The following is a 26860-nucleotide window of genomic DNA, read 5'->3' on the forward strand; positions in this document are numbered from 1 at the left end:
AAGCCTAAAACTGTTCCCAAATGTTATGCATTTTTAAAAGAACCTTGAAAATAAGTGGTTATTTAGAAGTTGATATTTTATAACCAAATATTACACTCACCTTTGTAACTTGTATTTTAGGCTTTTAAATATTGAATAATAGAGTGCGCTTTGACAGAGTGTTTGCCTACAGTTATTGCCTAATGGAACCATTAGCTTCATTAAAGTGGCAGTGATAGAAATTAGCACATTCGGATTGATAATGATGACTTTTATGCTAGTTTTCTAGTTCTATCTCTATTTAATACCATAGGAGGAAGATGCTGGAATCCTGTCCTTTTGACATTCTGTAGGATAGAAGTCTTGAGCTGAAAACGTCTGAATAATCTGATGACAAAGATTTGCTTGCAGATGGCCAGGGTCGGCTCTGGCTTTTTTGCTGCCCCAGGCAAAAAAGCCTCCTGCTGACCCCCGACCCCCGGCGGGGAGCGCGGCAGGGGAGGGCGCCGAGCCCGGCCGCGGCCCCACTCTCCCTGGCCGGCCGGAGTGCCGTGGGGAGGGCGGCGAGCCTGGCCGGGCCCCGCTCTCCCCGACCGGCCAGAGCGCCGGGAGGAGGGCGGCCCCGCTCTCCCCGGCTGGCCAGAGTGCTGGGGGAGGGCGGCCCTGCTCTTCCTGGCCGGCCGGAGCGCCGGGGGGAGGGCGGCGAGCCTGCTGCGGCTCCGCTCTCCCCGGCAGCTGGAGCGCCAGGAGGAGGGCAGAGAGCCCAACTGCGGCACCGCTCTCCCCGGCCGGCCGGAGCGCCGGGAGGAGGGCGGAGAGCCCGGTCATGGCCCCGCTCTCCCCGGCCGGCCGGAGCGCCGGGGGGAGGGCGGCGAGCCTGGCCGCGGCCCCGCTCTCCCCGGGTGAGCGCCGCCCCCCTCCAGGTGCCGCCCCAAGCACATGCTTGGAGGGCTGGTGCCTGGAGCCGGCCCTGCAGGTGGCATAGCAGAGTCAGTAGTGTGTCCAGAGGTGAAAGTAAGCTGGTACAGGCCGGTACGGAGGACCAGTAAGAAAAGGTGCAGTCTGACTCCTCCTCCAGCCAGGCTGACGATGCTAGGCTCCGTGCTTTCCCCCTGCCTGGCTCTCAGCAGTGGCTGCAGGGGCTCCCCTCTAGCTTGCAGTAGGGAGCAGGGAGACTGTCTGAGAGGGAGAAGCAAGCCTAACCTCTGCATAAGAATAGTTTAAACTCAGCTGTGCCGTTCAGCCCCCGGGGTTAGGAGCGTTTCTGGCATCCTTGTTAATTTCACTCAGTTGCTGGGGGTCGAGGGGGGGATGGTGTGTTTGACCATGGCAGGAGCAGTTCTTTTCTGCCCCCGGGATGAGGGGATCTCTCCAATACTAATATACACAACAAATACAAGCATTTGGCTGCACAGCTTAAATCCCCCCCACTCAGCAGGGGCTCTCCCCTCTAGCTGCCTGCATAAGAACATAGGGCGCAATCTCAGATCTCTTTTTGTTTTGTCCTGCCTGCAGAGTGCAGAGGCTGAAATTGACAAAACTTTCTCTAAGTATCTTGTATATTTCATGAAGGCTATTCCAGTTGTCCTTCATTCACCCCTGCCCTGCCTTCCACTACTACTAGCTACCCACTGGTGTGCCCACTGCACTCTTTTATGTGCCTGGAAGGGAGATTAAAAAATCCTTGATATCTGACTTGCTAGGAAATAGGGAGGATCTAGGGAAAGCGGGGCACTGGTGGGCATGGTGGGCATGGTGGGCATGATGCAACGCAGTCCCTTGCCCCCCTGGCTCCCACCATGTGGGGGTATGGCACTCAAAAGCTAACTTTGGAACATCCACACGAATGTCTTCCTGGGAAAACAAAATCTTCTTGTCTTGCTTCACAGATCTAAATCTACTCTGATCCAGGTATGTTCTAAATGTATAGGTACAGTATGGATGGATCTCTCAAAAAAGATAGCTCTTCAGTATAGGAGTTGGACCAACAGCCCCCTGGGGAAGGACGGACTCCATTAAGCAGCACACATTAAGCAGAAGTTCCTGAGGTGTTAGCCCAGAAACACTTATCTCACCCCCCTTCCCCCCAAAAGGGCACTGGCACCTTCCCCACAGGACAGTAATACATACAGTATGTATGTGTATGAATGTGTGTGTCACAAACAATGCAGCTGCAGCCTGCCGCCGACTGCCCTGACCCCAGCAACTGGCCCCTACTATTGTATTATAGTAGTATTGGAGATCCCCTCATCCAGGGGGCAGAAAAGAACTGCCCCTGCCATGGACACACACACCCTTCCCCCCACCCCCCAACAACTGTGAATGAAATTAACAAGGATCCCAGAAATGGCTCCTAACCCCGGGGGCTGAACTGCGCAGGGAACAGCTGAGTTTAAACTGTTCTTATACAGGGGGTAGGCTTGCTTCTCCCTCTCAGCCAGTCTCCCTGCTCTCTGCTGCAAGCTAGAGGGGAGCCCCTACAGCCGCTGCTGAGTGCCAGGCAGGGGGAAAGCATGGCCTAGCATCGGCAACCTGGCTGGAGGAGGAGGGAAGACATGGAGAAAAATGTGACAGTGAGTTTTCACTTTTTCAGACTTATTCCAATATAAAGTTTTATTACAGACAGTATTTTTAGTAGTAGTAGCAGCTTTATTTTCTATATGTATGTCATGCAATGGGAGGGATCCATGAAGTAGGTAGGAGAGGTGGGTTGCTTGCGATTGGACCATATGGGTAAGAAATGTAAATTACTTTCACCCCTGCCTAAACCCCAGGGCTCCCAGCCGCCTCTGCAGCTGGTAGCTCCGGGGGTGATTTAAAGGGCCCAGGGCTCCTAGCTTCAGCCGGATCCCCAAGCCCTTTAAATCCTGATTTAAAGGCACCGGGATTTAAAGGCCCCACCTCTTCTGGTAGAGGCCACACCTCTTCCGGTTGAGGCCCCTCCCCCTCCGCAGGACTCTGGAGTACCGGTAAATCCTTTAACTTACTTTCACCCCTGAGTGTGTCTAACAATTTTTGAAATATATAGGCTTTGTGTTCCATGTCTTCTTCCTCACATGTGGAAGAAGGAAAGTATCTGGTATGGGAACTTCTGATAACTCTTTGATGACCTTGCAATAGAAACACATGTTCATGACAATGAGGCTTAATTATTCTAACTTCCTCCTTAACACAGCTTCCCTGTTGCTTTCAGCTTGTTTAGAATATAGCAACTTGCTTTCCCTCTGCTTTGAATAACCATGTGTCTATTACATGCACTCAGCTGTCTTCACACTCCTTGCCTAGAACCTGGCAGAGAGACTGTAAACTGACACTGCTGATTTGTAAAGATCTTTATGAGGTATTCCTTGGTTGAATTTTGGCACTTCCCCGCCACTGCCTTGACCCTAATTCTGAGTATGTGTACTCTGATCTCTATAGCATTTGTATCTTTGGGTAGGTCTACACTTACCCGGTAGTTCACGGCAAGCAAATCGAACTTCTGGGTTTGACTTATCGCGTCTTGTCTGGACGAGATAAGTCGAACCCGGAAGTGCTCGCCGTCGACTGTGGTACTCCTGCTCGTCGAGAGGAGTACGCGAAGTCGACGGGGGAGCCTGCCTGCCGCGTCTGGACCGAGGTAAGTTCGAACTAAGGTACTTCGAACTTCAGCTACGTTATTCACAAAGCTGAAGTTGCGTATCTTAGTTCAAATTGGGGGGTTAGTGTAGACCTGCCCTTTGAGTCTGCACAGCTGGTCAGGCTTTTCTAGAGATGGGTATAGAACTTGCTTCCTCTTGACATTTCAGTTCATCTGTCCCCACTTCAAAACAGACACAACTCCTCTGTCCCCTCCAAGTTCTTTTTTAGTCTGACCACTCTTCTCCCCACATTTTGATTCTAAAAATTCAGGGCAGGGACCGTGTCCTCATTTGTGAGCGTTTGTGCCCAGCACAATGGGATCCCAATCCTGACTGGAGACTGAGCACCGTATCAGTTATAGAACCTTTCATTCTTCCTCTCCATTTCACACTGTGTGTTCTCCTTGCTTGGAGTTTTATGAGGTGTTATTTATAAATAACTTTAAAAAATATTTTGTTGCTTTTGGATTAATGCTGTCTCCAACTCCCACAAACATTCAAGACCCAGATTGCATCCAAACTGTCACAGAGGGATAGCAGGAAGGGGAATTCTGCATCTCCTACACAAATTGGGCAATACTCTGCAGTGAATCTCTCTGCATGTCTGCAGTGAGGAGGTGGGCTTGGGATCAGTTGTGGGGATGGACACAAGTTGTGGCCAGTTGGTTTGTAAACTATGCTGATGTACTGATAAAACCCCCTTCGTGTTTGGGAGGTTTCCTGCCCCCGGGTTAGTTGAGGGGATAGGGCAAGGATTTAATCCCTTGCAGTACTCTCTACCTCAGCAAAGGCCCATGTGCTTGGGCTTTGTGCAATGGACCAGCATTTGGCCTATTGTCTGGGTGAGGAACGTTTTCTGCCAGGCTGAAATAACAAAGCCTCACTTTAAATTTTATTGTGACTCCCACTTCGTAACAAAGCTAGAAATCGTATTTCAATAAACGAAAGATTAGATTGGCAGAAAATAGCAAACACAGAGAAAAGACTGTCAAATCTCATGATTATTTGGCCCTCACAATTTTCTACAGACATACCCAGCAGCAAGGAATGGCATTAAACTGCTGCTCTGGGTGGGGTTATACCCTTGTGCTGTTAGCTTGTATTGCAATAAACTGCATTTAGCCTGGTACTAACCAAGGAATGTGACTAGGTTAGCAAGCTGCCTCTCCTTATCAATCAGGAGTCAAGTGATCCGGAAGAGGAAGAGTTCCTAGTGAAGGATCATTGGAAGCAAGACAGCTTCACTAATTATATTCAGTTCCTCCCCCCTCAGTGGAATTCTGCATACAAAATGTAGTTAGTCAGTATGTGTCAAACAGTACAAATCAGTTACAATACGTTAATCAAGGGCATGAAGGAACAGCACTAGGAAAGAATGATTATACTGTATTATATAAACCTTCATCTTTAGTCATCTGCAATCTCTCTGTCAACTCTTATCATTCCCTTTTGGCTTCTAATCCCTGGAGGAATAAAGTCTTTCTCTGCTTCTGGCCTTGGTGGTTTCCTTAACAAGGCAAGATCTGTCAAGGAGATCATGTCTGTCTGTGGTCAAACATCTATATCAAATCTTAGATGAAAGAGTGCCTTTGTGCTCACCTTTTTCATCTTTTTCTCCTCCCCTTTCTTCACTCCACAGGATACTGTCTGTAGAATAACCATCCCTTAATGTACTAAAAATCAGAATGGCAGTGACTGCAATCTAAATCAAAGTCCTTAAACTTCATGTCTTCATTCAGGCTTAGAAATCCTATAGTAAAGTGATTTTCAAACTTTTTAGGCTGCGTACCCCTTTCCAAATAATGTAATCTACTGGGTTCCCCCATCTGAGATAGGGTCATAATATACTTATGATTAGATTGCGAAGTCTTACTAAATTAAATGGGTTGTCCATCATTACAGGATTTTACTGACGTACCCCCCCGATGACAGCTTGTGTTCCCCTAGGGGTATGCATACCTCAGTTTGAAAACCAGTGTCATAGTATAATATCATCTTTCCCCTGAAGGGAAGTGCTGGAGGCCCCCATATCCAAGGACTTTTAAAAGCTGATGTACTGAGGGAGCATTTCTGCACTGGCTGGGCCATGGGCTAGAATGACCTAATAGTTCCTTTCCACTTAGACATCTGTTATTTGAAAAATAATGTAGAGGCCTGCTAAAGGTATTTAGGGTTATCATTATGATGCTCAATGCGGGATGTTATGCAGCTCTTTGAAGCATAGCTTCACAGCTACCTCTTCTCTGAATTGCCCTGGTCAACGCTCAAAAGCCTTGGAGGCTCATTCTGGGTAAGTGCCAAAATGTTCAGAAGCTTGTCCAGGCTGCTTGAGATCTTCTCTCTCTATCACCATGTCCAGCTTTCTCTCTGCCTCCTCCTAACCCACCACACAGTCCCTTCTCCCTCTTTCCAGCTCCAGTCTTTCTTCTCCAATAGGTCTCTGACTTGATACCCTTTCACATGGGAGAATTGAGAGAGAGAAAGGAAGGATGCTTTAGTAGTTAGGGCACTAAGGGCCTCTGAAGACCCCGGGTTCTATTCCTTCCTCTGTCACCTTGGGAAAGTCCTTCCTCGGTTTCCCATTTGTAAAATGCATCGCTCTTCTGTACCTTACAGGGGTACTGGGATGATAAATACAATAAAGATTGTGAGGCACTTGGATGGCATGGTGATGGAGGTAATATAAGTATCTAAGATAGATCCTTCCACCCAGAAAAGGAAAAACAGAGAACTCCCCTTAACTTTTTTTTTCTTCCTCACATTTTGCCTTATTCTCAAAAGCCTCTGATTTGAGTTGCCATCCCCCTCTCACACTCTCTTATCAATTTAATAATTAAATATTTTAACTTACTTATTTTTGGTATGTTTATACTCAGCTGTGCTACCTTGTGCCCCCAGATCTCACCAAATAACTTGGGTTGCTCAGTAAATCAGAGTATGAGGAGGAGGAACACCAAGTAACACAAAATGCTATAGGATGTGGTGATGTTAGCTTGCTGTCTGGGCTAAGGGGTCACTGTGCTGCTGATGTCTTTGTTAACACTGAGGAGTCAGCTAAATTTCAGCTTGAATTGTTAGGTTCCATCTCGTTGCTTCTGCAGTTTCAACTGGAAATGCCTGTCATTGCCTCAAAGGTGTGTTATGAGCCTTGCTTAGTTGTTTGTGTATTGCTTTGAAATCTTTATGATATAGAGAGATTAAAATACATTTATATGCATGTGAACAACTACTAAAACACTCTCAGATAGTTTTTTTCAGTAGAAGAGAGATTTTAATTTGAAGGGGGTTGCATTGTTTATTATTCCAGAGGGCTTCAATAACTGCTAGAGATTGCTTCTGACTCTCTGTTAAGATTTGTGACTTTTGATGTATGTTTAAATATACAGTGTAACATAATTGCCCAACTGGGAAATAATATTGCATGCAGAAGCTCCAAATATTCTTGATTTCAACATATTTATCTATCCTCTAGGAATATACAGATGTCTGCAGAAGTTTAATTTCTTCTGCAACACAGAAAAAAAGCCAGGTAGCTAGAAAATGATGGCTCTTGCAGTACATACCAGTATTGTGTTACAAAACTACAGTCATTGCTGGATTAGTTGCACCTAATATAAGTGTTCGTTATGTCTTTGGTAATCCCATTCTCCCTTGCTGGCACCTCATCCTACCAACAAATCATCAAGTCTGACTCCTACTAATACTTTTTTTTATGTTGGGTGAGTTTTGTCTAATTTAGGGTGGGAGGGTTATATTTTAAGAGGCTGACATGCTGTCTGGGATGCTCACAAGATGAACCTGCCCTTCAAGTTGAAGCAGACAGGAGCCTTGGTTCACCTCTGGGTTATGCTGTCTTCTGTTAGAGTGAAGCAAGATGTCCACTGTAGCAGGGGTTCTGCAAGAGGCCGGCACAGCCTTCAGTGAGAGACAGGGATATGGCCATGGTGCCTGAGGGATGCACTAATTCAGAGAATCCCTTAGGAAGATTTTCCCAGTGGGGCTCCTAGTGGAGTCCAGGCTACATTTTAAAGTGATGTCACCCTGGGCTAGGGCAGCAGTGCAAATGTCCTGTGCTCTCCTATTGGGTGAATGCCCCACTGGTGCACGGAGACTGCTGCTGCTACCAGGGTTGCCATATCCCTGGCCTGTGCTAGTGAGGGCGAATCAAGGTGACTGCCAGTAGCCTAGTCTATGCATGGGACTTGCCTTGATTACAGCGATTGGTGGCACAGCAGCTGTTTCCACCACTGCAGTTTTCCCCAGCTTGAAAAAAGCTGCACTGGCATAAATGATTGCTTATAGTGGGTTGTCTCATATGCATTAGGAGATTGCACTGGTGCAGTGACACAAATGGTTGGTCACCAATGGCTATAATGGGGGCAAATTACCACGGTAGACAAGGCCTATAATGCAGTGAACTCTGTTTCTGCTGCTGCCTTCCATTGTGGCAGATTCCCATAAACTCCGGTAAATGAGGTAGTGGATGGCTGTGTAGTGTAGGCAGAGATTCTCAGAGTGCTGCTGTTGGTGACAGTTGTATGAGTGGATTTCAAAACAGTGAGTGATCACCAGCTTGCTTTATTTATCTGTCAGAGTTGCAGGCTGGATAATTGTTGTTATTAGGTATTGGAACAAAATGCCTCTTTAGCGGAGATGTCACACATTCTAAACAGCATGTTCTGTTTTGAACACACAGCATTTCCAGCGGGGCCATTAGCTCTAAATATACAAGACCTACAGAAGCGGAGTGAACAGCCTGTTTCATAGAACCATCTGAAACAGTGTTTGTGTTCAGCACACTTTGTATAGAAATATGAGATTAGATAGCTCATGCTTCACATTGATTTTATTAGCGGCAGCTTTAATATCCCATTTTTCATCATGCAGTGAAGAGACAGAATTTGCTGTTTTGATTTTTTTTCCCCATCAAGTCTTCACATGCATTTCCATGTGCAGATCTTGTTTCCATGGCATCAACGTTTAAACCCCAACATCATTGGTGGGCTGCATTAGCCAATGAAAACACATTAAAAATCAGTACTGCTATAATGTATGGTCATGTTGCATGAAGAGTACAATAATACAGCGATATGTTATGCATATTAATGTGCCAGTGCTTGAAGCTCTGAGTAGCTGTAACATTGCAAGATAGAAGTTTTACAGCTACTTAACTAGTCCCCTTCCAAGGCCATTGTTTTCTCTCAGTCCTCATATGTTAATTGTTCCAGAAAATGAGATTCATCACAAAACGTATGATGGATTTTAAAACAATTTGTTTAAGCCCAGAGGCTTCCATTTCTTGGCTCAATACATTCAAACCAGAGGAGATTTGTTGAATCTCAGCTGTTAACTTTATTAGTACAGCCTTTATGAAATAAGATTCCAGGATGGTCTGTCACTCTGCATGTCACTCTGAAGCTTAGAATGTCTGAGTCAGTGTGAAGTAATGGAAACAGCTACAAGTGTGGCTGAGAGTGCTTATTGTTCAAACTATCACCAGGTTCAGTCATCACTGGGATTCATGGTCTGTTACCATCCTATTTTTTAATGTGAGCGAAACTGCAGCTGTCTGCATTACATGCTATGCTTTTGCTTTGCGATTGTGATTTTGGTTGTCTTTTTTTAATGTAAACAGCTGTTTATTAACAAATGAAGTAAGACCACTAATGAAATTTTCTCAGAAATGTACAGTAGTGTACTTCAAACTTAATTTTACATTGTACAAACCACAATTGTTTTTCAGCCTAATTTTTAATGTCCTGTCATGGTTGTGGTTGTCTCTGTCCTAGTACTGTATCTACTTAAACTTGTCCACAGATTCTCTTTCATTCATTCACATTTCTTTTGCAGATTGCATGTGGCTCAGAGCATAATCTGGCAATAGTCGGTAAGTAGCTTAATTTTATATCAAATGCTATGGTTGCTTTTTTTCTCATTTGTAAGGAGCACAAGTTTAAAAGAAAATGTACCCAGTGAATTATTACAGAATGCTTGGTAGAGCTGCATATGGTAGCAGAAAGGAGGAAACAATCTATTTGTATTGGTGAGAAAAGAAATCTGAAATATAAAAAGCACTGGTAATAATGATACCTGGGTAGCGCTTTTCAATGTTCCTGCTGACTACAGAGAAAGGGAGAGTGGGGAGTTGATGAGTGTGTTGACATCACTAGGCATAGCTACCAGGTAACTCGGGAGAGTGGAAGACCATAAGTGTCGATGAAGCTCTCTTGTTCTGGGTCTAAGTGAGCCACAGTAACTCCATCTTGTGAACTTTAACCAACCTGAAATGTCGACAGCCTAAAAAGCAAAAGCATAGCATGTAACGCAGACAGCTGCAGTTTCGCTCACATTAACAAACGCTGTAGTGATAAGAACGGGGGAAAGGGGGAGGGGGGAAGTTCACATGCGTCTAAGCTTACAAGGCCACAAATAAACAGATGAACAAGAACTTTTTTCACATACCAATGTAGTGCCTATTGTAACTGTTGTCTGGGAGGGAGGGGCAGGGGTGAAACCAAACAAAGGCTTGCACACAAACAGCTTGGAGTATAAAATGGGAAACTTGTTTGTATTTGTTGCGCTTCTGATTTGAGACATGCTGGTCTCCTGAGTGCCTTTTCGAGATCTCGAATAAACTTGGATTGCTTCTCCACCTCGGTGTGTTCATTGGTGCGAAGCACACTGGGCAACGAACCCCGTTGTTGCCCCCCTTGGGCCCTTTGGGACGGCAACAGTTTTGGCGTCCCTGGGTGGGCTCGAGGCTGAAATTTAGCCTTGCCCAGATCCCTCCTGGTGGCCGACAGATTACGACGATGACTGACGCCCAGAGCTCACTGGTGACTTCATCGGGGGCCTCGGCGGAGACGTGGTTTAATCGACCCCAGAGGGCACAACGGTGCAACGCACACGGACAGTGAAGAAGAAGCTGTGGGCGACCGTGCAGAACCAGACCCTTGAATAAGGTAGAAACAGTCCAGTAGGGACTTTACCTGTTTGGACCTGGGGACGCCCAGTGTCTCCCTAGAGTATGGGAACGGGACAGAGTACAGCTGGCGGGGCACAGTGTACTCCCTTAGAATGCATCCTAGCAAATTGGAATGTGTTTGGATTCAAATTCAATGCTTAAAAGTAAATTAAAAAACTTCTGTACAGTAGATTGGCCTCAATACCAGCTGGAGTGCCAGGAAAGGTGGCCACCGGAAGAATCACTTAATTACAACACAATCCTTCAGTTACTTTTGTTTTGTCAGCAAACTGATAAATGGAATGAACATCTCTATGCATATGCGTTTATGGTATTAAGAAATAGAACTGATATTTTGCACAAGTGCCATTTGACTCCGACAGACTTGGTAGTACCTGCTGCTAAACCCCAGAACCCTCCCACAGTTGTAATGCCAGAATCAGTGTCCCCTTCGGCTCCTCCACCCCCACAGGCTCCAGAGAGTACCCCCTAAGTGGGATTGTATCCGTTAATTACTGAGAATGTGGTAGCCCGTCCAGGAACACAGGATCGTGCAGCCCAGATTGTGCCTATGTACTATCATGTTCCTTTTAACCCAGTGGACCTAGCTGCCTTTAAGGCACAGGCAGGTGAATTTTCTACGAATCCAAGCAGGTTTATTTCAATCTTTGAAGGGTGTCTGGCTAGTTGTAAGCCTGACTGGGATAATTGCAATATACTTATGAGAACCTTGTTGTCTGAGGTGAAGCGGAATCAGGTTATAGCTAAGGCTAAGGAGGAAGCACAGATAAGGCATAATGAGGATAAAGAGGGCAAGCCCTTGCCTGAGGTCGCTGTTCCCCTAGTGGACCCCTGGTGGAATCCGAATGAGGAGGAGGGTTGGAAGCTGCTTAACTCCTATAAGGAACTGCTTATGCATGGCCTCCGGCACTCAGCTGTCCGACATAACAATTGGGCAAAGCCTTATAAGCTAATCCAGGAAGCAAATAAAAGTCCAGTGGCTTTTCTGCAGCGTATTCAGGATACCATCAGGCAAATTACTAGTGCAGATCCAGATAATCAGGCAACTGAAGCAATTATAAAGGGTATCTTTACCAGCCGTGCGGCCCCTAAGTTTGTTAAGGAGATCATTCCTCGCTTCGGCCTTCCCCAGTAAATAAAATCTAATAATAAAACACACTTCACATCTCAAGTTGTTCAAAAAATATCAAGTGCCTTGCAAATCCTCTGGAAGCTCCACACACCATGGTGACCACAAGCCAGTGGAGTAGTGGAACACACAAATCAGACACTCAAGCGACACCTCTCAAAGGTCTGTCGGGAGGCCTCTCTTAGGTGGCCTAATGCTTTGCCCCTTGTGTTACTTCTCATTCGTGCTCTCCCCAAGGGCAGGTTAGGGCTAAGTTCCTTCAAATTTATGTTTAAAAGGGCATGGCCTATGAATGGTACCCCAGTTCTGGCAGGGGAGTAAAAAGTGGGGTGTGGTTTCTTGTCTCAGTACATGTGCTCTCTGTCCGCTGTTCTTTCTTCTCTTCACAAATACACCAAAAATTCACAGCCTCTTCTGCTGGATACCCCGGTCCACTCCTTGCAGCCAGGCGATTCTGTACTCATGCGGACCTGGAAGGACAAGCCTCTCCAAGAGAAGTGGAAGGGACCCCACATCGTCCTGCTTGTTACCCACACGGCGGCAAAGGTCAAAGGACACAAAAACTGAATTCATCACTCTCGACTGAAAGCAGTACCCACTCCTGAACTGTCCAACCTGCTAAAAAAGCTGTCAGCGACAATTTGGGACTTAAGTTGTTATTCAAAAGACAGTAAGGGTCACTGGAAATGCCTAGTGTTCTCTCTGAACAGCCACAGCACACTCCCCGCGAGAACCCGGAGCATTGATTTTATCTATTCACAGAAGGCCGACCTAACCTATGGTCCTGGTCCTTTTATTTTTTAATTTGTTTGGTGTCAATAATTCTTATCTTCTGGGCATTTGGTTGTAATCACAATATGGGTTCAGGTTTAGGGTCTCTCACAACATTCCTTTTTGTCACAGAAGCACTCCTTCTGTTACCTACTGTTTCACCCACATCACATGCAGGATGGGGAGCCATCCCTGCAGACATGGCTACCAATACCTATAAGGCCCTAAAAATTGCCTTTGCCCGTGAGTTCAATCTCTCCAACTGTTGAATATGTGCCCAGACTCCCCACCATTCGGCTGGATTGCCCTGGAGAGTAGTTCCCCAAAATTGGTCAGACTTTTGTCAAAGATCAATGGTTACCAGCAGCAGCACCTCTGACAATTTAAGTTTACAATCTAACTGTACTGCGAAAGCTCCATATGGCCTACACAATGGCTCTTGGACTTCCCACTATAGTAGCACTTGTAAGCCCCAGCCCATTTGTTTACGCTCTCCACCCACTGGTCTCATATGTTATCAGCAAGCCAGTACAAGTAATCATACCTGGTTTGCCGGCATTAGTACGTATAAATTTTATATTGGTCCTGGTACAAGTCTCACTGTTCCTGTACTAAATGCTACCGGTTGGCAAACCGGCGCTGCATTCTTTGCCCTTTCCCCACAAGCCACCCTACGGGACCTACAAGGTAACAATAAAAAGGCTAGTTATGGTAAAGCATTTGGGGTTTGTGGTACTAGTGCCTACAAATGGCTTCCTCATAAAGGCTATCTCGCTCCTCCCCTCCGTGTTTTGACCCAGGCTCCCTCAGGTCACCCCAAATATTACTGGTCCCTAAAAGCTACCATTAAACCCATCAGTAAAAAAAACAGGTTTGGAATAATATTCCTCCCTACCTATGGGGTGGGACGGCTAACCCAACTCTACAAAAAACTTTCCAAATTTCTCACCCAGTTTGCCAATAATACCCTCGCCATAAAAAAAGGCACAAGCGCCGAGCTGTACCAGCTTCAATTGCTGGCTCTGCAAAACCGCCAGGCCCTAAATTATGTGTTAGCCTCACGGGGCGGGGTCTGTGCCCTTATTAAAAAAAGTGTTGTGCCTATGTCCCAAAGTTTTCACAAAATATTAACAAGCACATCTTGTCAGCCGAACAGGCCTTAAACCAGTAAAAGCCCCCCCTCCCCCCCCTCCAAAAAAAACCCCACTATTCTTAATTCCCTTTGGGGTTGGTTACCTAGTCTAGGGGGACTAGGGGGAGGCATTGTTCGCCTCTTGCTCACAGGTGTTGTAATATGTTTTGTTCTTTTTCTTTTGCTTGCTTGCGGTAAAGTGCTCATACATAAAATTTGTATCTCCCATTCCTCAAAAGTTCCCTTATACCCTCTCATTAATAATCCTAATTGCATAAAGCTTAATCACATTTTGTCTTTAAAGTATAAAAAACTCTGCCAAAGGTTTATTAAGTGTTCTAAAAAAAAAAATTGTTAACGTCACTAGGCATAGCTACCAGGTAACTCAAAAAAATAAAAAACCATAAGTGTCAATGAAGCTCTCTTGCTCTGGGTCTAAATAAGCCACAGTAACTCAATCTTGTGAACTTTAACCAACCTGAAATGCTGACAGCCTAAAAAGCAAAAGCATAGCATGTAACACAAAGAGCTGCAGTTTCGCTCACATTAACAAACGCTGTAGTAATAAAAACGGGGGAAAGGGGAAATACACATGCGTCTAAGCTTACAAGGCCACAAATAAAAACTTTTTTCACATACCAATGTAATGCCTATTGTAACTGTTGTCTAAAAAAATGGGGTAGGGGTAAAACCAAACAAAGGCTTGCACACAAACAGCTTAAAGTATAAAATAAAAAACTTGTTTATATTTATTGCGCTTCTAATTTAAAACATGCTGGTCTCCTGAGTGCCTTTTCAAAATCTCAAATAAACTTGAATTGCTTCTCCACCTTGGTGTGTTCATTGGTGCAAAGCACACCGGGCAACAAACCCCGCTGTTGTCCCCCTCGGGCTCTTTGGGCCGGCAACAAGTGTAACAGCAAAATTAATTTAAGTTGTCCTAGGACATATTTTACAATCGAACCATTAAAGCATGAAGTCACAAATTCAAAGGAGTAGCTAATCTTGGTCAAAAATTGGTAAACATTTTAAGTGAAATATTTCATGGAAAAATTCTTGTGGTTTTTGTTGAAATTTTGAAAATGTTCAAAATGATAGCGAGCGTTATTTAGCATATATAGTACCTCTCTACTTAAATGTGGCTCCTATAGTAATGGTGAAAGGTTCTAGGCCTAACGCCAATAGAAAGATAATCCTGTCTTCCAGTACCAGAAATAATCAGATCCCGGATTTCTACTGACTTCACAGGATACCTGCTGATGTGCACTGGGACTGAACCCTCATGATGTGTAATTATAGTAATTATTAATACCCAGTTCTTATATAGCATTATTTCCATCGTAGATGTTGAAGTGCTTTTACAAAGGAAGTCAGTATCATTATCCCCATTTTACAGATGGAGAAACTGAGGCCCAGAGAGGGGAGAAGTGACTTACTCAAGATCACCCAGTAGGCCAGTAGCAGAGCTGCAGATTAAACCCAGGGCACCTGAGTCCCAGTCCAGTGCCCTAGTCACTAGACCACACTCCTCGACTGGTTCAGGCTTTAAGGTGTTGACAAGGAATTTGCCTAATTGTGACACTAAATGAGGAATCAGTGGGAGTCATGCCCTCCAGTATCCAAACATAGATCCTTGTGTATCCTGTAAAATCAGAGCAAGTCTGGTAGTTACCCAGATAGACTATGAATATAATAGTTTTTATCAGAAAATATTTTGTGTGTGTGTTACAAAAATAGGGTCAATACTTATCCATTTTAGGCCCAAGCAGCCCATTTTATTTAGTACAGACTTTTTTTTTTTTTTAAGAGAAGGATTCTTTGGATGAACTGATTTTCTGCGTCCTATCTGCCTGCGATGGGGTGGACTATGCCCAGAGGCCCCCTGCTGTGTTACAAAAATAGGGTCAATACTTATCCATTTTAGGCCCAAGCAGCCCATTTTATTTAGTACAGACTTTTTTTTTTTTTTTAAGAGAAGGATTCTTTGGATGAACTGATTGTCTGCGTCCTATCTGCCTGCGATGGGGTGGACTATGCCCAGAGGCCCCCTGCTGGAGGCTTCAGTGTCCTGCCATACCCATCCCAGGAAAGGAACAGTAGAGGAGTCCTCCAAGCAGCCAATCAGAGAGGCTGCAGGGAAACCAGCCAATCAGGGCCCAGGAGGGCCATATAAAAGGAGCGGCAGAGGCAGAGACAGTCCGTTCCTTGCTGGTGCTAGAGGGATGGTGCTCCTCGCTGGCCAAAGGGAACTGCAGCACCACGGACAGCTCAGTGCTGGCAGGGAACCAGACAACAAGGAAGAGCTGCTGGCTGGCTGCTGGGCCTGAACTTAGAAGAGCCCTGAGGCAAGGGTGAAGCTTGGGCGAAGGTTGGGGCTGCGGGAAAATGGCCCAGGGAACTGAAAGCACGTGGCTGGCACCTGGAGTAGTTGGTGGGCCTGGGTCCCCCCAGAGGGCACTGCGGAATTGGCCTACAATCGGACAGCGAGAAATCCCAGAAGGGGTACTGAACTACTTAGTGGCCCAGCTGGAGACTGGAGCCAGAGTAGACCAAGAGGGCGAAACCATTGCTTCCAGGGAGGAAGCCCTGGGGGAACGGCCAGATACTAGGGCCAGGACTATTTAAAGACAGCACGCAAAGCTGACGAGAAGGGGTGCTTGCGAGAAGTGGGTGCCATGCCCTTACACTGTCCCTTTGCACCTAATGAATGGAATGTCTCTAATAGCTCCTTGAGCTCCCTCTCACGTCCACAGGAGTCATTACTGCATATCTTGGAAAACTGGCTATTTGATATGTGATGCACATTCATGTACTATTTTCAAGGAGGTATTTATTTCATGTTGGAGTCTTGGTAGATTCATAAACCATCTACAGAGCATATTTTGTATGCAGCATATAATTGATTACCCTTGTATGATAAAACCTATTATGAACTATTCGATTTGATTCATTCTACTGACTATGGGAAGATATCCCCCTTCCCCCCCCCCCACCAGTTGTTCATTGTCACATGCCCTTGCTAATTAGGGACACAGGTGCTGTTGAAAGCCAACTAGCAATTTGAAAACTCACATTGGGCTTCTCACTGAATTTATGGGCTGAAAGTTTAGCTAGTAGCAGATTTCTCCAGTGCAAGTGAAAGCAAAGTATTGGGTTTAAACTTTATCTCCCTGTCCCTCCCAATGTCCTCTTAGTAAATAATCTTCTGCCACATAGAGATAATCTCAAAAATAAATATGCAGGCAACAGAAAGATCCTTGAAACAACTAGCAGTAAATTTAATGTCTATTGTATAAAGATTTAAACATATCTAATTTCATGCCCTATGAGTACACTCACTGACTTCTGTAGGAATGTTCTCAGAGCATAAAGTTAAGGACATTTTTATTGTGACATATCACGACGGAAATATTTTGTTGCTGAATTTTTTTTAAACTTAAAGCATTATGGTAAGACCTACGTGTTAGGTGAATTTTTAAAAAATACTTTTTAAAAGGTTGAATTTTGTGGAAAATATTATTTTTTCCAACCTTTCATAACTTGTTGCTAGTTCAAAATGGCCAATCTTTTCACTAGTTAAATACATTTCACAGTCTATAATAATATGTATATTTGATTGTACAGTTTTTCAGTAGCATTTATAATAAAGACTTTAATGAGCACTGATAAATAATCTATGTTTTATTAGTAAATTTCCAAACACTTACACTGCATGGATTTCAAATAAAAAAACCTGTAATAAACTTTTTGTAGTAAAAGAAATAAATAAATGAAAAACAATCCCAAACCCTAGAATATTAAAGCAATTTCAGTTTGGAAAGCATACATACATACACTTTATATGCAAACACACATGGTGTGTGTTTTTGTTTGCATCTTCCCTTTAAGTCAAAACGTTTCCTTTGAGACCCAGAAAATACATTTAAAATTAATTTCTTAAACTTAGGCCTGGTCCACAGTAACCCCCCACTTCGGACTAAGCAAATTCAGCTACGTTAATAAAGTAGCTGAATTCGAAGTACCTTAGTCCAAACTTACCGCGGGTCCAGACGCGGCAGGCAGGCTCCCCCGTCGATGCCGCGTACTCCTCTCGCTGAGCTGGAGTACCGGCGTCGACGGCAAGCACTTCCGGGATTGATCCGGGATCGATTTATCGCGTCTAGACAAGACGCGATAAATCGATCCCAGAAGATCGATCGCTTACATCCGGACCAGGAAGTAAGTATAGACGTACCCTTAGTGAAGAAATTGTTCTTCCTAGTCTTGTGGATAGTGCAAATTGTCTTGTACAGGTCTATTTGGCAGCTAATTTTCCTTCCATGTTACTTTGGACAGTCTATCTTCATGTGTGATTTTGTGCCTCTTCATGGGTAACTTATTTAATGTACTTCTTCCCTGTTTTTCCTCCATTAAAGTTTTTTTCCCTCCTCTCCCCTATAGGGTTGTTAATAGGCCCCAGTCTTATAAAGAGATCTACGCAGGTGGACTGTTTGCTCTTAGTGGATCTTTTGTAGAATTGAGGCCATAGACCCTTCTAGTAAAGTCAATGGGAGTTTGGCTATTGACTTCAAGGACCCAATCTCACACCGCTGTTGTTGGGTAAATGGGGAGATCTTCTGTTCTAATCTGGTCATTAGGTGACCGTTAACATTAATAAAAATGAGAGACTGTGATTTGCCATATCATGTACTAATTTGAATCTTGGGAGTTTGAAATAATAGCTAAGATGTGGAAAATTGTGATTTTTTTCATGCTAACTTTTTAATGGAAATGTTCACATTTTTGTTTTCAGTGATGTTGTGTGTGTGTGGGTGGGTGTGTGTTTTGTGTGTATGTCATCTCATGACATGGAGTTTTGTCAACAAAATCATGCAGCTGTGAATTTTTGCATATTCATGTGATCCTTTGCTCGAACAAGGATCAATTTTCACATGAAATTTGAATGGATCAGAACAATTATATTTGTAAATATTGGATGACTTTCTGTCTTGCATTTCCAAAATGCTCTCACTTCAAACATTTTCAGTTTTGTCAGGAAATTGTCACAGAAAGTTGTCCAGCACAATGAAAGATGGCATTTTAACTTTGTATGAAAAGGTGTTAAACTTGTGATACTGAGGAAAATATGATCAATAACATCTAAGATAATGATTGATCAAGCCATGATCTTTGCATGATACAACCATGTTCACAGTAGTGATGCTAAACATGGGCTTAAAATTTGCAGGATTGGGGACTAAAACCTTCAAATCCATGAAAAAATTATATAACGAGACTTATTCTATACATGGAAGCATGATTTTAAGTTGTGTTTGTGAGGAAGAGCTGTATTACAGATTTTTCTCTCTGTGGGGCTATGTTCTAAACATATGTTTTCTAAGAGAATAATTATCCTGAAGTAGAACACTTGACATACTACATGTGGGATGTAGAATAATCAAGCAATATAAGTTTGTAAATGTGAAGTTGTTGTGAACATATGCATGTCTTTATTGCATTGTGAAGTACAAATTTGAAGATGGAGTGCCTCCAGCATCCAAGAATTGTAGATGTCTTATTAAATTAACAGGTCCTGACATGTTTACTGCTTTTGTTAAATAGTTGTACAGTTTTCCTAATGTAAGCATAAACATAATGTGTTTTCACTCCAATTTTCCTTCCTCTCCTCTATAATTTTACTCTATCCTCCTTGTGTAGTGAGTTATAAACAGGTCAATCCATTAAAAGATAAGATCGCAGTATTTTTGGCTTCCAGAATCCATTAAAGGATAATATCATTTGTTTTGGCTTCTTCTTGGAGAAATCAGCTTTCCTCATTTATATACTTTTAATAAAAGATATGACTTTTAGAAAGAAGGGAAGTAAGATAACAAGATTTTAGAACGCGGAAGGGAAAATATCTATTTTTTTAAAAAGCAGATTTAAAAGCATACTGCTAACTCCCAGGTTGAAGGAGCTCTTTAAATCTAGGCACTAAGACTTGATAGTGAAGTATATAAAATATGAAGTGTATTGACCATGTCTGTACAGGATGAATAGTCAAACAGTACTCACTAAACTTCCAGGTCAAATCCTCAGCTGTTGAATAGCAAATGAAATCACTGGAGCTACAGAACTTGATGCCAGCTGGATCTGGTCCCCAAAGTCCTGTCCCAGCATGACTTGGTCTTCTACAAAGTAGGGTAGACCATCTAGGGTGGGCCCTTCTGTAATAGTTCCAGAGTTCTGGATAGGAAGACATCACAAACCATCAGAGTAGTATTTATGATCCTTTTATTACATGCTACAGATTGAAACTTAATTTGGCTCCCTTGAACTGTTTTTTCTCTTGCAAACGTTCACTGGTTATCTGTTTTTGTAGGGTTATTCACAGTGTTTGAACTACTGACACTGAATGTGATGACACTGTGTCATAATAATGTGATAATGTGATGTCACTTGTACTGGACTGCTGCACGACTAAACTAGTTGCCGCACAACTAAAACAAGACTATGTGGGTGGAACACATTTTCTCCCTGGTCCTCTTTATCCTGACAAAGTAAAATACTGTAGCCCCTGCTGGAGTAAATTGCAGCTACGTTTCCAGCAGAAAACCAGACTTGAAAGGTTTAAGTATAGATGAAATGGTACTCTGGAAAGGTTAAGATCAATAAAACTAATGAGAGCTGGATGTGGTGGAGGAAGGCACAATACAGCTTTCCCACTAAGTTCTATCAGTTTAAAAGATCTGTGGCACAACAACGTTCCCAGTCCTTCAGTCTCTCTCAAGCAAAGACTGATGATCTCATTGAGTTCTGCAATGGGTTTTGTGATTGTCCACTAGGGATTAAGTCCTTGTCTACAATAGACATTTTCCCCCTAAAATTTTCCTCCAGTGCTGCCCCACCAGTAATAGTAGAAGTGGGAGGTCTAATGTAGACAAGATGCCAGTGACCACTAGCATTTTAACCACCATATCATCTAGACCCACTTTGAGCTAGTTCAGATGCCACAGGGATAAAAAAAAAACCCGGCAGCTTCTCTGCTACAGCTCCTGTTGTTGCTGGTGCCTGTTGAGGTACCCAGGTGGAAAATTCTGTGGAGAAGAGGCCAGTGGAGATATTTTATAATAAGCGATCTCCAAACCTTCTTTCATCTCTGTCCAAAGTAAGATTTGATTCCATGTCTCCTGAAAGATAGCTACTTATTAATCAGGCAAAATGTTAAGTGATATTGGAGGGCCTGATTTTCACAATTGGTCACGTCTAATTGCGCACCTAATTTGTGCATCCATGGTTGCATACACAAATGGCCATTTGCAAACCCAAACAGATGCCTAACCAGTCATTTTCAATAGATTAATTGTGCACATACAACTGTGATTGCATTTTTGTGCAGCTAATTTTTAAAATCTGTCTTAACTTTTCAGAGTACAGTAGTATCTTACAGAAAAAGGATCAGATTTATCTCTACTGCCAGAGTGAGGCATTTCCTGTCCATGTTCACTGGATTGCATGATAAGTGTACAATTTGTGTCAAGGTTGTATGGTTATCTGCAAATTTAATTCAAACTGTCCCATAAATGTCAAGACACAGGCTGTCTGGTCCCACTGTGACTGAAAATCATCCAGTTGCATGGGAAAAAAATATTGTACATACCTTCCTGAATTTAATGAGAGAATCTGCTTTGTCAAGCAAATGAAGAAAAACATCTTTCTGTCAAAATTATTGGTGGCCTCTTTAATTTACTGAACTGAAAACTGCACAATAACTTCAGAAGTATAGTACAAAATGTACTGGGAAAGGTCTCACTCTGCTATCTTGTGAAAAGCCTGGGTCTTGGCTTCTGGAAGAAAATGGGGCAGGACAAAAGGAGTGGATTCTGAAATCTCCACCCAGTTCACTTCCCCTTTGGGGTGATCCTTCTCTCTCCACGAGCTTGCTGCCCCTTTGGGCTGGACCCAGTTCCTGCCACTGAGCAGGTGAACTGACGACAAAGAAACCAAACAAGCCCATGAGGCGAGGGCCCTCAACTGTTGTGCTGGGCTCAGTCCCATGTGCTGCAGGGCTGAGAGCTGGGGCACAGAATGGCTCTGGGGCAGGTCCTTTGGCAGCCTTGTGGGGAGGAGCGCCGGGAGGAAAGGGCCTGCCAACTTGGCCTGGGGTTGGATTTGGCCCAGCCTTTCCCTGGGGTGTCCTCGGGAAGCCTGAATCCCCCAGTGCCCCTCCCCAGGCCCCTTCCCAGCTTCACCCTTAGTGACAAGGGGCACACTCTCTGGGAAGGGCAGACCTGTGGGAGCTGTACCCTGCATGGTGCCGGGATCCTGCCTGAGCTCTCTGCCCTGTTAGGGCCCTGTTGGCCCTCTCCCTAGCACTCCATCCAGCCCCTCCTTGGGGCAGACCTGGGCTTCTAGCCCTTTGCTCCTGCCCAAGAGTTGGGCCAGGAGGCCATGGTCATACTGGAATACTGCAACAGCAGCCTCAGCCAGTCTGCCACCCCTTCCCCCTAAGTCCTCCTGACTGGAGAGGAGTGGAGACAGAGACCCCATTTGTCGTAGACTTGAAGCCCCTCCAAGTTACCTTGGCTCTAGGAAGCTATCTGAGTGAGGCAGGTGCACTGGTGTTGGCGGATCCAGCAGGGCAAGACCTCCTCTCCAGCACACTCACCTGGGTCAATGTGGGGAATGGGGGCAGCCCCGCACCCTGGGGCACCAGATCCTTCTGGCCCCAGATGGAGTGGGGGTTTGACCTGGGGAGGGGATACACACTTGGCTCAATGTCTGGGTGGCGCCTGGTCCTCTCCTCCCATGGGGCTCTGGCTGCCAAGGGGACATAGGCAGGGGATGCCCACAAGAGGGAGGCAGGCAGGCAGCAGTGGCACCTGTCTCATGAGGCTGGGTCTGACCGGTTCCCCACTCCGGCCCGTTGGCTTTTGTGGGAGCCTGCCACAGTGTCCCATAACATGTGCACCTGCAATGCCCTGCCCCTTCCTGGCCCTGGCACTCCAAGCTACGGGGCTGTGCCTGCTGATCTGATCTGATTGATCTGAGGGGACTGAACCCACTCTAACTCTAGCCACTCGCTGCCTATGCGTGTCGGGGATAAGTGAGAGCAAAAATACGAATCCAAACCCAGACATAGTCTCTGTAGCATTGACAACTGGCACCCACATCCCACTGAAGTCTTCATCTTTATAATAAAGAAGGTGAAGGGTTTTCACATTGAAATCTTTTGCCCTTTAATCAAGAAGGTCAATTTCTTTTAGATAAACTCCATGATTCCAGCTAAATTATTGTAAAGAGCTTCAGACCAGGAGTTGTTATAACAGATTATGAAAGACATATTTCTATGGCAGAGTGAGCACCAATAGGGAAGGGAGGCTGGGGCAGCCTGGCGGACAGATCTCTATGTTATGCTGACAGTGTTATTTAGATGTTCACGGCAGCATTACAAAGTTGCAAATGTAGTCATGTATCTGACATTCAGTCCCTGGGGACTCAGCAGGCGGTCACAAGGAGGAAATCATAAATTCTCTCTGCTTCTTTTTATCCTGCCATAATATTTGGAGGAATCTTTAACATACACAGTGCAGGGCACTGGTGTTCAGCAAGGAGCTCAGCCTGCTATTCTATTACTTTATTTATTATACATGAAAAATCCCACTGCGTCTAGGGTCTCTATTGTAAGGGTGTCCTGGCAGACCACCATGGAGTCATGTTACAGCCTGCTGTCTCTTCTTATTGCAACCCTAATCAGATCCACTGATTATTAAAGGGCACCTGGCAGGGCTTCTAGTAACCATTGTTGTTGTCATTTTTAAGGGTTTTATATGTTGGCCATCAAAATTTGCTCTCCGGCTGAGCTACTTATATATCATTTAGCTGCCTATGTGGCTTTAAAAGAGGTCTTTAAAATGTAAATGACTGAAAAGCAGCTCCTGCACATGTCGAAGAACTCCACACTTAGATATACCATGGTGACCAGGTGCTTTATAAATGCCTAGATATTTAGCCTTACCATACAACACAGAGATTCAAATGCCCATTGATGTTGGTGGGATTTGGGTTACTATTCCATAGAGTATTTTCAATGCTCCAAGCGCATTAATCACTGCCCTTTTGGGATAGAAAATCAGAATGAAATTGAAACGTGTGTGTGTGTGTGTGTGTGTGTGTGTTTTGCAGGTTACACACACAAAGACTAACACTCTGACCTCTTTGGGCCTTTTTCAAAGGGATACTGAGAGACAAGCTGCCAGTCTATTTTACTGAGTTAATATTGTGGCTGGTCAGATTAGATATAAAAATGTTGACTTCTGCATTTGAAAAGGGAATTCCCTGACAGCATCAGGGGAATTCTTGTCTCAACCAGTTGTCTAGTATCAGTTTATAGGAAGAGAAGATGCTACAGAATGAGAGGTCATCTGGATGCTTAATATAAAAAGGGCACCATATTGAGTAGCGTGGTCTAGGAGACAGGGTTCTGGACAAGGACTCAGGAGACATGGGGTGAAATCCTGGCCCCACTGAAGTCAATGGCAAAACTCCCGTTGACTGGAATGGGATCAGGAGTTCACCTTTGGGTTCTAGTCCAGGCTCTGCCATTGACTTCTTGTGTGATCTTGGCAAGTCAATTCTCTTCTCAGTGTTTCTCCTTCTGTCCTTTGTGTGACTCATCAATTTAGATTGAGATATTTGGATCAGGGACTGACTCTTATGTGTTTTTATAGTGCATAGCACAACACTGTAATACAAATAATAAAATCCTCTTACTGCCTGCCAGATAGATCATCTTAAAAAATTAACTGGTTCTTAATGTACGTCTTTTTAAAAATGTAGCTTATTTAGCATATAAACAGGCACTGATTGAGTTGCTTAGCGGATTGCTTAAACTCTCTTGAATCTTCATATAGTTAGCAGGTGTAGGTGTACTTGGACTCTGAAAATCTTGTTCTGTCAGGTTCTAAAGGATTACCATATTGGGTTTGTCTGTAGAGGAAAAGTTCACAATAGTTGTCAACATGTTTTATTGAACTTTATGTATCATCACAATATCAGCTTCTTAGTGTGTCTGGTGTTGCGTTTTTATTGTGCGTTAACCTAGATGATGATACTTTTGGTCCAAGGTATCATGTCAATGGGTGGTGAGAATCCTGCTGTGTCTAGAATTCTGCAAAAGCTTGGTGGGGAGGCAAGTGTGGTTTATAAACCTCTGGTAATAGTTGAAACCCTCAAGTTGGAACTAGGAATTGAAATTAGTTAGGTAAGGTAACTATCGTGAGAGCTGTAAGCAACTCGCAAACAGGCACATGCTGAAAATGCTGCAAGGCAAAAACTTAATTGAAATAGATCGATGACAGCGTTCTTTCTCACACTAAGTACTACTGAGGCTGGAGAAGCTAGTTTACCTGGTTGTTGCTGATTCCGAGAAAATTATGGGCGATTTGGAGTCTCATGACCATTTGAAAGCAGCAGTTATTATATGGTTATATAGGATCCTTTGATTATCAAACAGCTGCACCCAGTGAGAAAAATTGTTGTGTTTTAGGAAAGTAAGTTCTATTTCTCTTTTAGTTGAGACAGAGGGATTAAGGGGAACTACTTTATTTAAAGGCAATTGGATATAAATTCAGGGTGGTTTCACTTGGCACATGGAACATATTTACCTTAGTTTTCAAGAAAGTAAGTAAGGGGGAGCAACAGTCATCCTGGCTTTGCAGAGAGAGAGATTAAAAGTGTGTTAGCAGAGAAGAAAAGTCTTTTTATAAAAAATTGAATAGCAGGAGGACAGAAGAAGGGAAGTCTGGGTTCAGTGAGTTACCTAGAGCATGCAAGAGAAATAATCCCCGAACCGAAAACGCAAGGACAGCAGAGTGGCTGAAAGCACTAGGAAGAACAACAAATTAGGGTTTTAATGTTATAATGCTGAGCAACAAATAATCAGAAAACTCAGTCAGCAACAATGCAAAGCCTAATTTTTTTGCACCCTTGCTAAAGGCTTTTGGGTTCCGTGTATATAGTAACCACCAGAGACCTAAACTTGTTAATGTATCACGGAGAAGAAATATCATACCTGAAGGGGGTGGGTGGACAGAAGACACTGTACACATATTTAGAAAATAGGCCAAGGATGGTCTGTGAAGACCTCTCAGGGGTCATATTATAGCTCTGTTTTCATGGCTCCACAGGACAGTAAGGGAAAATAAGATCTGCTATGCCCCTGTGCCACCTCCATGGATCTTGGGTCAAGATACATGGGGATAAGGAGGCACTGTGTGCCTGCTGCTCCCCTCCTGAGCAGGAGGGATGGGAAGTGGGCATGGTCTTGGCTTTGGCCCCCAGGCGCAAGCCAGCACATCTAAGCTGGCTCAATGTCAGCAATTTGCTCCTGGTAAGGCATCTCTGAGGCAAACTTCCTTCACTGAGTTGTTTCTGAGGCAGTATTATCAACCCCCAGCATTCAAAACTCATGGGTTAGGTCCCCAAAACCATAAGAGAAAAATATTTTTGTGCCTTTTTATTTGCATCCTTAATTTTTGAACCTTTAGGATGCACTTTGGTCACATTTTCAAGCTTTTCTCTTCAGCCATGCTTTTTTTGTTGTTAAATGAAAGCTGATATTCTCACATAATCACATGCCTCTAGGAGCTGGAGCTTTAAGAAAAGCACCAATTATCATGGTCTTGTGATAAAATCGTGGGAGTTGCCACACTGCTGAGGCAATAAGAAGGGCAACAAAAATGATTAGGGGTGTGGAACAGCTTCCACTGACTGAAGACAGGATACTGGGCTAGATGGACCATTGGTCTGATCTAATATGGCCTTTCTTACATTCTTAATGCACTTACACGTCACCCCATACACAAGGCAGGCTGTAAATGCACATATCATAGATAGGTATTTATAATGAGGAAGAGGATGGGTTTGTTGTCCTCACATTTCTCTTCATGAAACTTCTGGGAACAATGAAGCAGTATTCGTAACATCTTGTGAGGCAAGGATATATCCGTTTCCACTTCCGAAGCTACTACTTTGAACCGTGAGTAATGGAGGGAGGTACTGGAAATCATTACTTCTCTAAGAAACTGGGGAGGACTCAGCTGGCAAGCAAGAGCACTTTGCTTAATAATAAGCAAAAGTTAATCAGGCTTGCAAGCCTGAAGCAAGCTTACAGGATAAAAATAAAGTACTAAAACCAAGTGACTTAGGAGGTAAGGGTCTTGCAAAAACTGAATATGGAAAACAGGCCAAACCTATCTTAATGG

At 44.0% G+C, this 26860-nt stretch overlaps 1 protein-coding gene across 4 annotated transcripts in view; it reads left to right on the forward strand.

Annotated features, from left to right (window-relative positions):
• The window catches only part of SERGEF (secretion regulating guanine nucleotide exchange factor), a 274310-nt gene that overhangs the window by 160387 nt on the left and 87063 nt on the right, over positions 1–26860 (forward strand). For 2 of the 4 annotated variants that reach the window (XR_006176537.2, XM_005308679.4), the window contains one exon: positions 9450–9486. The exons of 1 other annotated variant lie outside the window; for it this stretch is intronic. Coding sequence is in view for 2 of the 3 variants with exons in the window: in XM_005308679.4 (XP_005308736.1) it covers positions 9450–9486 (37 nt within the window). In the remaining variant the exon portion in view is untranslated. Of the gene's footprint in view, positions 1–9449; positions 9487–12121; positions 14018–26860 lie in introns of those variants that run through there. One more of the 4 variants, XM_065592092.1, reaches the window with a different exon arrangement.

The sequence above is a fragment of the Chrysemys picta genome, chromosome 4 (assembly GCF_011386835.1).
Source record: "Chrysemys picta bellii isolate R12L10 chromosome 4, ASM1138683v2, whole genome shotgun sequence".
Taxonomy (NCBI): Eukaryota; Metazoa; Chordata; order Testudines; family Emydidae; genus Chrysemys; species Chrysemys picta.